This window comes from Bos indicus, chromosome 1 (genome assembly GCF_029378745.1).
Source record: "Bos indicus isolate NIAB-ARS_2022 breed Sahiwal x Tharparkar chromosome 1, NIAB-ARS_B.indTharparkar_mat_pri_1.0, whole genome shotgun sequence".
Lineage (NCBI taxonomy): Eukaryota > Metazoa > Chordata > Mammalia > Artiodactyla > Bovidae > Bos > Bos indicus.
Window position 1 is genome coordinate 69,778,416 of NC_091760.1, and position 15,774 is coordinate 69,794,189.

Sequence of the window (15,774 nt, forward strand, 5' to 3'; positions counted from 1 at the left end):
AAGGAGTACGTCAAGGCTGTATACTGTCACCCTGCTTATTTAACTTATATGCAGAGTACATCATGAGAAATGCTGGGCTGGAAGAAGCACAAGCTGGAATCAAGATTGCCAGGAGAAATATCAATAACCTCAGATATGCAGATGACACCACCCTTATGGCAGAAAGAGAAGAGGAACTAAAAAGCCTCTTGATGAAAGTGAAAGAGGAGAGTGAAAAAGTTGGCTTAAAGCTCAACATTTCAGAAAACTAAGATCATGGCATCCAGTCCCATCACTTCATGGCAAATAGATGGGGAAACAGTGAGAGACTTTATCTGTAGTAATTTCGGAGCCCCCCCAAATAGTGACTGCAGCCATGAAATTAAGACTCTTGTTCCTTGGAAGAAAAGTTATGACCAACCGAGACAGCATATTAAAAAGCAGAGACATTACTTTGCCAGCAAAGGTCTGTCTAGTCAAAGCTGTGGCTTTTCCAGTAGTCATGTATGGATGTGAGAGTTGGACCATAAAAAAAGCTGAGCAATGAAGAATTTATGCTTTGAACTGTGGTGTTGGAAAGGACTCTTGAGAGTCCCTTTGCTGCAAGGAGATCCAAGCAGTCCATCCTAAAGGAAATCAGTCCTGAATATTCATTGGAAGGACTGATGCTGAAGGAAAACTCCAAACTTTGGCCACCTGATGCAAAGAACTGACTCATTGGGAAAGATTGAAGGCGGAGGAGAAGGGGACAACAGACCATGAGATGGTTGGATGGCATCACTTACTCAATGGACAGAATGTGAGTAAACTCTAAGAGTTGGTGATGGACAGGGAGGCCTCGCATGCTGCAGTCCCTGGGGTCTCAAAGAGTCGGACAAGACTGAGTGACTAAAGAGTTGCTCTAGTAGCTTGATGGACTTCTCAGGTGGGTGAGTGGTAAAGAATCCACCCACCAAGCACATTCCACCCCTAGGTCAGGAAGATTCCCCTGGAGAAGGAAATGTTCACCCGCACCAGTATTCTTGCCTGGGAAATCCCATGGACAGAGGAGCCTGGAGGACTGCAGTCCATCCAATGGCAGAAGAGGTAGACACAACTTAGCAACTAAATAAGAAAGTACTTGACAATTTTTATTTTAAACCCTATACTTGTGCTAAACATTTTATGAGTTGGTTGGATTTGGATTCCTAGCCCTTACAGTATCTTTAGACAAATCACTTCCCTTGTTTCGGTCTCATTTTCTTGATCTGTAAAATGTGGATAACAACTCTGAACCTCAGAGTTGTTGAGAGGCTTAAAAGATAATGTGTGCAAAGCACTTAGCACAATGTCTTGGCATAGAGTACTCGGCTTGTTAATTAGTAATATTTATTGGAAGCTGCCATAGTTTTCAAGTAGATAGTACAGTTAGGATCTGGGATTTTTAAAGCATCTTGGATTTGAAAGATAATGATATGCCACTTATCAGAAGTCTTCTGGAATAGCAGAATTTAAAAGGAAGGGAAAAATGGGGTTCAAGATGGCAATGTAGGCTAATCCTGAGCCAACCTCCTCCCAGATATGCTGAGTCTGTAACTACCTGTGTAACAGTTTCCTCTTGATAAAACCTAAGAGCTGGCTGAGCACAGTACAGTAAGCAAACAAGAAAACCATCTTGATATTGGGTCTTCGCCCCTGGTATGGAGACCTAGATACAAAGTGGAACTCAAAACCCAGAGCTTTTTCTGAGGAGCAAAGGGTTTGAACTCCACATCAGGCATCCCAACTTTTTTAAAACTTGAACCTGAGAGATCTAGCTCTGAAAACATCTAACATCTGAAAACATCAAAAACATCTAGCTCTGAAACCCAATTGGGCTCATGTTGACAAGACTCACAAGACTAGTGATCTAAGACTCACCTGGCTCAGGGCCCAACTCAGAGGCAGCCCATCCTCAGACTTGAAGTAAAGGCTCATTGCTAATGTTTAAGAGTTGATCCAAGGGGTAGGCATCTAATTTAACACATACCTTGAAGAGCTTGTGGGAATTCCCTCCAGGGATGGAGACCAGTGGGCACCATCTTCACACTATCCCTTTGCTGAACTGCTGACGAACAGCATTATCTCCTGGAAGGAGCGTTTACATGTGCCCTGATATTTGCAGCTGCTGCCCAAGGAACACCCCTTGATTACTGGGCTCTGAAGGTCAGGAGAGCTTATGTTTGGTCCCATGATAATAAGAGCTGTAGAGACAGTACTTGGCATCCCCCAACACTGCACAGATAGCACCCACAAAGAGGGTGTGTGAAAGAGGCCTGTGGGGCAGATACCTAGTGGCCCCGTGGAAGTCCTCTCAGGGAAAAGAGGCTGTGGACACAATCATTGTGCTGTCTCTCTCCACATTCCAGCTCACTGTTATCTCCCAAAAAGGGACTTACATCCCTGATTGGGACCCTGGTTTTTATAGCTTCCATTGAGGGATATATTTGCATGGGCTGGTTCTTGTGACCAGTGAGGGTTACACTTGCAGGTTTCACTGAACTATCATCAACAGAGAGGGAGTTCTTAAATAGCCACCACCCCCAGGGCACAGCAGGAGGCAGCAGACCCAGGAGCACAGCCTTTGTTAAAGAGGGTGTTTTCAGGAGAGCATAATCTGGTGGACACCATCGCTGTGCTCTGCTTGTGCGTCATTGCCGCTGTTTATCACCTAGTAAAGAACTTATCTGGGGGCCAGCAGGACGTAATGCTTGCAGTCCTGCAGGACTATGTATTTGCAGACTTCAAAAGATTTTGCCAGGGATGGAGACAAAGTGGTAAAGTAGAAGGAGTTAAGCTCACCTCTCATGAAAACACCAGAATCACAACTGCTGAACAGCCGTCAACAACAAAGACATGAACCTACCAAAAAAGATATTCTACACCCGAAGATAAAGAAGGAGCCACAAATAAACGGTAGAGGGGCGCTTATACCTTATAATTAAATCTCATACCTGCCAGGTGGGTGACCCACAGATTGGAAAATAATTATATCACAGAGGTTTTCCCATAGGAGTTCTGAGCCCCGCATGAGGCTCCCCAGCCTCCTTTTCCTGACGCTAGACAAGGAGCCCCAGAGTATTTGCCTATGAATGGAGGCGCAAACTGATGCAAGAAATGTCTAGTAAAGAGCTGGAGGACTTCCCTGGTGGTCCAGTGGTTTCACCTCTGAACTTCCACTGCAGGGGTCAGTGGGCTTGCGTGCAGCAGCTCCATAGGACTGGGGAAACAAACTCCACTCTTGGGGGGCACACACAAGGTTTCACACGCACTTGGACCCAGAGGAAAGCAATGTGGAGGGTCCCTGGGAGAAGGTGCAGGTTGGCTGTGGCTCACTGTGGGGGCAAGTTAACTGGTGGCCGAGTTTCCAGGAAGTATTCATCAGTGTGAGCTCTCCCAGAGGGCACCATTTTGGCAAGGCCTGGCCCCAAAAACAGCCTGTAGGCTCCAGTGCTGGGACACCTCAGGCCAAACAGCCTGCAGGTAGAGACACAGACTCAGCCCTCAGCAAACAGGCTGCTTAAAGTCCTCCTGACTCCACAGTTACCTGTAAACGTACTTCTTGAGATAGCCCTGCTCACCAGACATAAGACCCACCAGTGGGCAAGCACCCATCCCTCCCTCGAGAAAATCTGCATGACCCCTGGAGCAAGCTCACCCACCACAGTATGGACACCAGAAGCAAGAGCTACAGTCCTGCAGTCTGAAGAAAATAGACCACAAACACGGAAAATCGGACAAAATCAGATGGCTAAGAAATACATTTCAGATGAAGGAACAACTGAGTGAAGTGAAGATAGGCAGTCTACTTGAAAAAGAATTAAGAGTAATGGTATCAAAGTAAAGATGATCCAATACCTCAAAAAGAATGGAGGCACAAACTGATATAAGACACGTTTATTAAAGAGCTAGGAGACTCCCTCGTGGTCCAGTGATTTACATTCTGTGCTTCCAGTGCAGGGGTCATGGGTTTGATCCCTGGTTGGGGAATTAAGATGCATGGTATAGCCAAAAAGAAAAAAAAAGAAGCTTTTGAGAACAGATAAAAAAATACATAGAAATCAGCAGCAGATAAATTGAGGCAATAGAACAAATGGAACAAACTGAAAAATTAGTGGAAATCATTGCTGTGGAAGAGAAGAAAGAAAAATGAAAAGATATGAGGACGGAGACCTCTGGAACAACATGAAATGCACCAGCATTCACTTTATAGTGGTCCCAGAGGGAGAGAGAAAGGACCTTAGAAAACGTTTTAAGAGAGAATGTCCAAAAACCTTCCCAAAATGGGAAAGGAGATACTCAAGTCCAGGAAGCACAGAGTCCCATACAGGATAAACCCAAGGAGGAACACACTGAGAGACATTAATCAAACTAAGAGAAAATATTAAAAGCAACAAATAGCATAAAAGGGAATCCCCATAAAATTATCAGCTGATTTTTCAGCAGAAGTTCTGCAGGCCAGAAGGGAGTGGTATGATACATTTAAAATTATGAAAGATTAAAAACTTAAAACCAAGAATACTCTACACAGAAAGGCACTTATAGAAATCAAAAGCTTTATTCAGCACCATTAAAACAGCTTTACAACAAATGCTAAAGGAACTTCTCTAGATGGAAAAGAAAAGGCCCCAGGTAGAAATAAGAATATTATGAGTGGGAAAACTCACCAATAAAGGCATATATAAAGATAGGAAATCATCCACATACAAATCTGATATCAAAACCAGAAATCATGAAAAGAGTACAAATGTAAGATATTAGAAATGCATTTGAAATTGAGGCTAACAACTTAAAACAATTTGTGTGTGTGTGTGTGTGTGTGTGTGTGTGTGTGTATAGAGAGAGAGCGTGCGTGCGAGTGAGCTGTATAAAACCTCATGTTAATGGCAAACTGAAAATCTACAGTAGTAAACACACAAAAAAGAAAAAGGAATCCAAACACAACACTAAAGATAGTCGTAAAATCACAAGAGAACAAAAGAAGGTCTATGAACAAAAACACATCCAAAGCAATTAACAAAATGGCAGTATGAACATACATATCAATAATTAAAGTGAATTATTAAGTGTAATGGATTAAATGCTCCAACCAGAAAACAGACTGCTTGAATGGATACAAAAGAAAATAGAAGTTACCAGACACCACAGAAATTCAAAGGCTCATGAGAGACTACTACAAGCAATTATACACCAATGAAATGGACCCTCTAGAAGAAATGGACAAATTTTTAGAAAGATACAAGCCCCCAGGACTGAACAAATAAGAAATAGAAAATATGAAAGACCAATCACAAGTACTAAAATTAAAACTGAGTAAAAAAACACTCCCAACAAAAATCTGTGACCAGATGGCTTGGCTTCATAGTTGAGTTCTAGCAAATTTAGAAAAAGTTACCTGTCCTTCTGAAACTATTCCCAAAAACTGCAGAGGAAGGAACACTCCCAAATTCATTCTAAGAGGCTGCCAATCACCCTGATACCAAAATCAGACAAAGATACCACAAAAAAAATAAAATTACAGGCCAGTATCCTGATGAATATAGGCACAAAAATCTTTAACAAAATACTAGCAAACTGAACCCAACCATACATTAACAGGATCATACACCACGACCAAGTGGGATTTATTCCAGGGATGCAAGGGTTTTTCAGTATCCACAAATCAATCAATGTAATATAACACATCAACAAATTGAGAATAAAAACCATATGATCATCTCAATCGATGCAGAAAAAGCTTTTGACAAAATTCAACACCCATTTATGATGAAGACTCTCTAGAAAGTGGGCATAGAGGGAACCTGCTTCAACATATTAAAGGCCATATATGACAAAATCACAGCGGTGAAAAGCTGAAAGCATTTCCTCTAAGATCAGGAACAAGGCAAGGATGTCCACTCTTGCCACTTTTATTCAACACAGATTTGAAAGTCCTAGCCATGGCAACCAGAGAGTGAATCTAGGTGCTTAACTGAGACCCCCTTCTCTCTGGGACACTGATAAGTCTTGGCACACCCTCAGTTACTGGGAGCTATTACAAATATCATAGGCTGCTTTGACAACCAGAACATTTGAGAAACAACCAGGAGCTAGGGAAGGGTTGAATGACAAGGTTCATCTCATACATGAGGCTATTCCTTCAAAACTGGGAGAGACACTTGTTTCATCTAATGCATAGAAACCAACCCAGAGAAAAGCAGAATGAAGAAACAGAGGCATGTATTCCAAATGAAAGAATAAGATACAAGCCTCAGGGGAAAAAACCTTAATGAAATGGAGATAAGTAATTTACCTAATAATGAGTTCAAAGTAATGGTCATAAAGATGCTCCCCAAACTCAACTTCAAGAGAGGTGGAAAATACTAGTCACAGAGCTGAGGAATACAATAACATAACTGAAAATACAGTAGAGTGGTTCACTAGTCGACCGGGTGAAGCAAAGGAACTTGAGGAAAAGGCAGTGGAACTTACCCAATCGGGACAGAAACCAAAAAAAGAAAAAACTAAAGATAGCTTAAAAGACTTATGGGATGCATCAGGCAGACTGACATTCTCATTATAGGAGTCCCAAGAAGAAAAGATGGAGAAAGGCTAGAAACTTACTTGATGAAATAACGGCTGAAAACTTCCCTACTCAAGGGAAGGAAATGGACATCCAGATGCAGAAAGCCCAGAGTGTTCCAGATGAGATGAGCCCAAAGAGACCCACATCAAGACACGTTTAATTAAAAGCACCAAAAGCTAAAGATAAGAAGAGAATCTTAAAGCAGCAAGAGAAAAACTTCTTATATACAACTGACCCCCCATGAGACTATCAGCAGAATTTTCAGCAGAAACTTTGCAGATCAGAAAGCAGTGGCATAATATAGCGGAAGTGTGAAGAAAAAAAACCTTGTAACAAAGAACTCTACCCAGCAGAGTTATTCAGAGTTATTCAGAATTGAAGAGTTTTCCAGATTAGCAAGTCTAAGTGAGTTCAAGCATTGCTACACTGGCTTTACAAGAAATGTTAAAAGGACTTCTTTAGGCTGAAAAGAAAGGGTGCTAATTAGTAACAAGAAAACTTAGGAAAGAGTAAGTTTCACTGAAAAAGCAAATATATAGTCAAGGTAGTGAGTGGACCAACCCGGAGAAAGCGATGGCACCCCACTCCAGTACTCTTGCCTGGAAAATCCCATGGACGAGGAGCCTGGTAGGCTGCAGTCCATGGGGTCGCTAAGAGTCAGACACGACTGAGCGACTTCACTTTCACGCATTGGAGAAGGAAATGGCAACCCACTCCAGTGTTCTTGCCTGGAGAATCCCAGGGACGGGGGAGCCTGGTGGGCTGCCATCTATGGGGTTGCACAGAGTCGGACATGACTGAAGTGACTTAGCAGCAGCAGTGGATCAACCACTTAAAAGGTTGAGGCAAAAGTAGTGAAAATAATTACAACTACAGAATTAATTAAAATATAAGACAAAAAGATGTAAAATGTGGCATCAAAAACAAAACTTTGTGGAGGGAATGAACATGTAGAGATTTAGAATGCAGTCAAACTTAAGTTATCAACTGAAAATAGAATATATAATAAACCACATGGAAAGCACAATCCTATAGCAGATAAGCAGAAGATGAAGAGAAAGGAATCTAAGCATACCACTAAAGAAACTCATATGCAGTGGAAGAAAACAACAGAAGGAAGAAGAGAGACTCAATAGATGCAGAAAACGTATTTGACAAAATTCAACATCCATTTATGAGAAAGACTCCTAACAAAGTGGCTATAGAGAGAACTTACCTCAACATAATTAAGGCCACAGCCAACATCATACCAAAAAAGGTGAAAGGTTTTCCTCTAAAATCAAAAACACAACAGCAGTGCCCACTTTTATTCAAGTTAGTTTTGGAGATCCTAGCCAGAGAAATTAGTCAAGAAAAAGTATAAAAGTATCTGAATTGTAAAACTGTCACTATTTGTAGAAGACATTACTATATATAGGAAACCCTACAGACTCAAAAAAACTGTTAGAACTAATACACAAATTCAGTTAAGTTACAAGATACAAGGTCAAAAATCTGTTGCATTTTTATACACTAACAATCAGAAATTAAGAAAACAATCCCATTTACAATTGCATCAGAAAAAATACCTACAAGTAAATTTAACCAAGGAGGTGAAAGGCCTGTACACTAAAAACCATAAAGACAATCATTTTTGAATGACAATGAGCACACAAAGAAATGGAAAGATATTTCATGCTCATATACCAAAAGAATCTTGTAAAGATGTCTGAATTACCCAAAGCAAACTATAGATTCAGTGTGATCCCTACTAACAGTCTAATAGCACTTTTCACAGAAATGGAACAGAGTCCTAAAATTTCTTCGGAATCACAAAAGGCATCAAATAGCCAAAGCAGTCTGGAGAAAGAAGAATGAAACTGGAGGCATCACACTCCCTGCTTTCACATTACAAAACTTCAAAGCAGACACCTAGATCAACGGAACAAAATAGCCCAGAAATTAACCCACACACATATGGTCAATTAATTTTTGAAAAGAGCCAAGAATATACAATGGGGATAGGACGGCCTCTTCAATACAGTGGTGTTGGGAAGACTGGTTAGCCACATGCAAAAGAATGAAACTGGACCACTATCTTATACCATACACAAAGCTTAATTCAAAATGGATTAAAGCCATGAATGTAAAATCTGAAACCATAAAGTTACTAGAATAAAACATATGTGGTAATCATTGCTACATCAGTCTTCTCAATGATTTTTTAAAAATCTGACTCCAAAACAACAAAAGCAGAAATGAACAAGTGGGACTTCGTCAAACTTAAAAGCTTCCACACAGCAAAGGAAACCAGCAAAATAAAAAGGCAGCTTATTGAATGATTGTTTCCTTGGTGGCTCAGACAGTAAAGAGTTTGCCTGCAGTGCAAGAGACCTGCGTTTGATCCCTAGTTGGGAAGATCCTCTGGAGAAGGAAATGGCAATCCACTCTGTATTCTTGCCTGGAGAATCCCATGGACAGAGGAGCCTGGCAGGCTACAGTCCTTGGGTCACAAAGGGTTGGATACGACTGAGCAACTAACGCTTTCACTTGCTGAATGATAGAACGTATTTCCAAATCATAAGTCTGATAAGGGGTTAGTGTACAAATGTAAAGAACTCATACAGCTCAATAAGAACAACAGAACAATCAGATTAAAAAATTGGCAAAGGGGACTTCCCTGGTGGTCCAGTGGCCAAGACTGCATGCTCCCAAAGCAGGGGACCCAGGTTTGATCCCTGATCAGGGAACTAGATCCCACATGTCCCAACTAAAGATCCCACATGCCCCAACCAAGACCCAACACAGCCAAATAAATAAAAGTAAATACTAAGTAAATATTTTTTAAATTGGCAAAGGATCTGAATAGACAGTTTTCAAAAAAAATACAAATGGCCAAAAAATGCATGAAAAGATGCTCGGCATCACTAATAATCAGGAAAATGCAAAGCAAACACAATGAGACACCACCTCCCACTTGTTAGAATGACTACTATCAAAGCTTTTTCTCTATGATCAGAAACAAAACAAGGATGCCCACTATCACAAGAAATAACAAGTGTTGGTGAGGATGTGGAGAAAAGGGAACTCTTGTGCACTGTATGTGAGAATGTAAATTGGTGCAGCTCCTATGGGAAACAGTATGGAGGTTCCTCAAAAAATTAAAAATAGAACTACCATATGATCCAGCAGCTCCACTTCTGGGTATTTATCCAAAGAAAACAAAAACCCTAACTCGGAGAAATATCTGCACCCCCATGTTCACAGCAGTATTTACCACAGCCAAGATACAGAAACAAGCTAAGTGCCCACTGATGGGTGAGCAGACAGAGAAGATGCAGTATATGCACACAATGGAGTATCACTCAGCTATTAAAAAAAGAAACCTTAGGATTTGTGACAATATGGATGGATACCCTTGAGGGTACTATGCTAAGTGAAATAAGTCAGAGAAAGACAAATACTATATGATCGCTTATATATGTAAGCTAAAAACCAAAAGAACAAGCTCATAGACAAAACAGACTGCTTGCTCCCAGAGTTTTAGGGTGGGATGGATGGGATAGATGGAATGGACGAAGGGCATCAAACGGTAGAGACTTGAAGTTACAGAGTAAGTCATGAGGATGTAGTGTACAGGATGCCAAATTTGTTGCTGTTTAAAAGTTGAAAATCTTAAAAGTTCTTATCACAAGAGAAAAAAAATTCTGTGGTTATATAAGGTCAGTCGGTTCAGTCGCTCAGTCATGTCCTGTACTGGCTGAGAAGCCCCAAGGACTTGCCACTCTCAGTAGTCTATCACTGTGGTTGTGCAGTTAAATAGAATTTATGCAGAATTTCAAACATACAATAGGCCAGTAAATGAACTTCTACCTACCTGTCACCCAGACCCAATAATTAAGATTTTTTTCACACTTGCTGTACAAAGTTTGTTTTTTCTTCCCAAATATCCTCTTCCTTCCCAGATGCACTTTGCAGAGTGCATTTGGTAGAGTGGGTGACTAGAGAGAAATTCTTTCTAAGTCTTGCTGGACTAACCTGTTTTCTCCAGTTTTAAGAGGTGGTCAAGAATAATGGAGTCCAGAGAAAGAACTCCTAACTATACTACCTGATAACTGTAGAACCTCACTGATGAGGAGTCCTGGACCCATTCAGTTCAGTTCAGTTCAGTCTCTCAGTTGTGTCCAACTCTTTGCGACCCCATGAATCGCAGCACGCCAGGCCTCCCTGTCCATCACCAACTCCCGGAGTTCACTCAAACTCACTTCCATCGAGTCAGTGATACCATCCAGCCATCTCATCCTCTGTTGTCCCCTTCTCCTGCCCCTAATCCCTCCCAGCATCAGAGTCTTTTCCAATGAGTCAACTTTTTGCATGAGGTGGCCAAAGTACTGGAGTTTCAGCTTTATTTAGCATCATTCCTTCCAAAGAACACCCAGGGCTGATCTCCTTCAGAATGGACTGGTTGGATCTCTTTGCAGTCCAAGGGACTCTCAAGAGGCTTCTCCAACACCACAGTTCAAAAGCATCAATTCTTCGGTGCTCAGCTTTCTTCACAGCCCAACTCTCATATCCATACATGACCACTGGAAAAACCATAGCCTTGATTAGATGGACCTTTGTTGGCAAACTAATGTCTCTGCTTTTCAATATGCCATCTAGGTTGGTCATAACTTTCCTTCCAAGGAGTAAGCATCTTTTAATTTCATGGCTGCAGTCACTCACCATCTGCCGTGATTTTGGAGCCCCAAAAAATAAAGTCTGATACTGTTTCCACTGTTTCCCATGAAGTGATGGGACCAGATGCCATGATCTTTTCTGAATGTTGAGCCTTAAGCCAACTTTTTCACTCTCCTCTTTCACTCTCATGAAGAGGCTTTGTAGTTCCTCTTCACTTTCTGCCATAAGGGTGGTGTCATCTGCATATCTGAGGTTATTGAAATTTCTCCCAGCAGTCTTGATTCCAGCTTGTGCTTCCTCCAGCCCAGTGTTTCTCATGATGTACTCTGCATAGAAGTTAAATAAGCGGGGTGACAATATTGACGTACTCCTTTTCCTATTTGGAACCAGTCTGTTGTTCCATGTCCAGTTCTAACTGTTGCTTCCTGACCTGCATACAGATTTCTCAAGACGCAGGTCAGGTGGTCAGGTATTCCCATCTCTTTCAGAATTTTCCACAGTTTATTGTGATCCACACAGTCAAAGGCTTTGGCATAATCAATAAAGCAGAAATAGATGTTTTTCTGGAACTCTCTTGCTTTTTCCATGATTCAGTGGATGTTGGCAATTTGATCTCTGGTTCCTCTGCCTTTTCTAAAACCAGCTTGAACATCATGAAGTTCATGGTTCAGGTATTGCTGAAGCCTGGCTTGGAGAATTTTGAGCAGTACTTTACTAGTGTGTGAGATGAGTGCAATTGTGTGGGAGTTTGAGCATTCTTTGGCATTGCCTTTCTTTGGGATTGGAATGAAAACTGACCTTTTCCAGTCCTGTGGCCACTGCTGAGTTTTCCAAATTTGCTGGCATATTGAGTGCAGCACTTTTACAGCATCATCTTTGAGGATTTGAAATAGCTCAACTGGAATTCCATCACCTCCACTAGCTTTGTTCGTAGTGATGCTTTCTAAGGCCCACTTGACTTCACATTCCAGGATGTCTGGCTCTAGGTGAGTGATCACACCATCATGATTATCTTGGTCATGAAGATCTTTTTCGTACAGTTCTTCTGTGTATTCTTGCCACCTCCTCTTAATATCTTCTGCTTCTGTTAGGTCCATACCATTTCTGTCCTTTATTGAGCCCATCTTTGCATGTTCCCTTGGTATCTCTAATTTTCTTGAGATCTCTAGTCTTTCCCATTCTGTTGTTTTCCTCTATTCCTTTGCATTGATCGCTGAGGAAGGCTTTCTTATCTCTTCTTGCTATTCTTTGGAACTCTGCATTCAGATGCTTATATCTTTCCTTTTCTCCTTTGCTTTTCACTTCTCTTCTTTTCACAGCTATTTGTAAGGCCTCCCCAGACAGCCATTTTGCTTTTTTGCATTTCTTTTCCATGGGGATGGTCTTGATCCCTGTCTCCTGTACAATGTCACAAACCTCCGTCCATAGTTCATCAGGCACTCTATCTATCAGATCTAGGCCCTTAAATCTATTTCTCACTTCCACTGTATAATCATAAGGGATTTGATTTAGGTCATACCTGAATGGTCTAGTGGTTTTCCCTACTTGCTTCAATTTAAGTCTGAATTTGGCAATAAGGAGTTCATGATCTGAGCCACAGTCAGCTCCCGGTCTTGTTTTTGTTGACTGTATAGAGCTTCTCCATCTTTGGCTGCAAAGAATATAATCCATCTGATTTCAGTGTTGACCATCTGGTGATGTCCATGTGTAGAGTCTTCTCTTGTGTTGTTGGAAAAGGGTGTTTGCTATGACCAGTGTGTTCTCTTGGCAAAATTCTATTAGCCTTTGCCCTGCTTCATTCCGTCTTCCAAGGCCAAATTTGCCTGTTACTCCAGGTGTTTCTTGACTTCCTACTTTTGCATTCCAGTCCCCTATAATGAAAAGGACATCTTTTTTGGGTGTTAGTTCTAAAAGGTCTTGTAGGTCTTCATAGAACCGTTCAACTTCAGCTTCTTCAGCGTTACTGGTTGGGGCATAGACTTGGATTACTGTGATGTTGAATGGTTTGCTTTGGGAACAAACAGAGAGATCATTCTGTTGTTTTTGAGATTGCATCCAAGTACTGCATTTCGGACTCTCTTGTTGATTATGATGGCTACTCCATTTCTTCTAAGGGATTCCTGCCCTTAGTAGGAGATATAATGGTCATCTGAGTTAAATTCACCCATTCTAGTCCATTTTAGTTTGCTGATTCCTAGAATGTCAACGTTCACTCTTGCCATCTCCTGTTTGACCACTTCCAATTTGCCTTGATTCCTTGCCTGGCAAATCCCATGGACGGAGGAGCCTAGTAGGCTGCAGTCCATGGGGTCTCTAGGAGTTGGACACGACTGAGCGACTTCACTTTCACTTTTCACTTTCATGCATTGGAGAAGGAAATGGCAACCCACTCCAGTGTTCTTGCCTGGAGAATCCCAGGGACGGGGGAGCCTGGTGGGCTGCCGTCTATGGGGTCACACATAGTTGGACACGACTGAGGTGACTTAGCAGCAGCGGCAGCATGGACCTAACATTCCAGGTTCCTATGCAATATTGCTTTTTACAGCATCGGACCTTGCTTCTATCAGCAGTCACATACACAACTGGGTATTGTTTTTGCTTTGGTTCCATCCCTTCATTCTTTCTGGAGTTATTTCTCCACTGATCTCCAGTAGCATATTGGGCACCTACCGACCTGGGGAGTTCCTCTTTCAGTATCCTATCATTTTGCCTTTTCATACTGTTCATGGGGTTCTCAAGGCAAGAATACTGAAGTGGTTTGCCATTCCCTTCTCCAGTGGACCACATTCTGTCAGACCTTTCCAGGTGTTGACTAGACTTACTGTGATGATGTATCCAAATACTGTTTCCAAATACATTCATAATGTATAATGTGTCCAAATACTGAGTCATAATATACACCTGAAACTAATGTCATGTGTCAGTTACACTTCAGTAAAAAACAATTCTTAAAAAAAAAAAAGCCAGAATTAAGAATTAGGATCTGTACATAATCGAAGCATTTGGTCGAGTTGCAGGGAAAGCTTCACACATGTGGTTGTGGTCAGGGCAGATGCCTTATGAGGACTTTTCCAACAGCGTGGCGCAGTGATTCTAAAATGTGTACTAGATAGTCTTGAATTGTGAGGTACTTTTTATTGCATTATATTTAGTATTGAACCTTTTAGGGCAAAATAAATTTTTTTTTTATACTGTTAAAGTGTAAATGGTCTAAAATTAGACATCAAAAAGGAATTGGTGAGCATCTGTTTCCACTGTGGAGATCTCTGGCCAGTTTAAGAGTCTCTTCACCTGCCTTTATTCAGTTGCTGTGTAGAAGGGGCATGGTGAACAAGAGCATATTCTTATTTAAATCAGGTTAGATACTTCTCAGAAAGGTGACGTTTCAGGTTTTTTTCATTTTCTGTATTAAACAGACTTCTTTGCGTTTGTAGGTGATAATCTCGGCCAGCAGTACCACAGCCCACAAGAAGTCATCGGCAAACGAGGCTCTGATATCATCATTGTGGGCCGGGGCATAATAGCATCAGCTAATCAGCTGGAAGCAGCCAAGATGTACAGAAAAGCTGCTTGGGAAGCTTACTTGAGTAGACTTGCTGTTTGAGCCTCTTGGATGTGCTTTTGGGATGGTCCTGGAGCTAGATACATGGACTCCTGAGATGCTACTGGCTTGAAACAATAAGCAGCCTTTAATCCTGCTTGGATTTTTCCATGGGTCCTGTGGAACTGGAGTTACCGTGGTCTACAGGAAATATCTAATGACTTGTGATCACTACACTGTCACTGTAATCCGTTCAAGATTTCTTTACTGAGACTGATGGTAGTTAGGCAGTCACACCCCGTTCTGTCAGAATGTCACATTGGAGGACTGTGCCCCCCACCATCTCCAGATCAGACCTTTTGATTCTTTTAACTGCCGTGAGACAGAAATTTTAGGTCATAAAGAGCCTAAAACTAGTACAACATTTCTGTGTCCTTTATTCTCTAATGTGGTACCCTAATAATACTTAAATATTAGCCATTCTGCCTAAAAGTAATAGTCCAGGTGTCTACATGGTGCTAGCTCCCAGCACTGCTCCCGAAAGTGTCTGGCTTTCATTGCAACAGGGAGAGGGCTTCTCTGTTACATATGGAGCAGCTGCTCTTTCATTTATTTAAAAAGACAACAGTGTCAAGAGGTCTGAGGTTTCACCTGGAAGTTTGTCAGGGGATCCCACATGATTGTCCCAAAGGGCATTGCTAGAGAGAGAGACGTCAGCCTTCAGATTCCGAAATAGAAAGGAGCCCAGCAACAGAGTTGAAGTTGGTAGTGACAACCATCTGGGTTTCCACAGTGGAGGCGCTGGGCACATCCACCTTTCCTCACACATGCGGCAGTTAGGCAGCCCTCTTATTCTGGCCACAACTGCACTTTTTCCTAGAAATTCTCAGTTTCTGGATGATGCCTGTTCTCCAAAGAAATTGGTCTGTTCAGGAAGCATCTTAGAGGGGAGTGAAGGATATGGGCTCAGATGATCATTTTGAAATGGCCCCATTTAGGGCTTATCTTAGAG

The 15,774-nt window shown here is 41.7% G+C and overlaps 1 protein-coding gene across 1 annotated transcript in view; it reads left to right on the forward strand.

The window, feature by feature from the left end:
• The window catches only part of UMPS (uridine monophosphate synthetase), a 50,204-nt gene extending 35,018 nt beyond the window's left edge, over positions 1-15,186 (forward strand). The window contains exon 6 of the mRNA XM_019956859.2: positions 14,656-15,186. Coding sequence (XP_019812418.2) covers positions 14,656-14,825 — 170 coding nt within the window. The 3' untranslated portion in view covers positions 14,826-15,186. The remainder of the gene's footprint in view (positions 1-14,655) is intronic.
• The last annotated feature ends 588 nt before the right edge of the window (positions 15,187-15,774 follow it).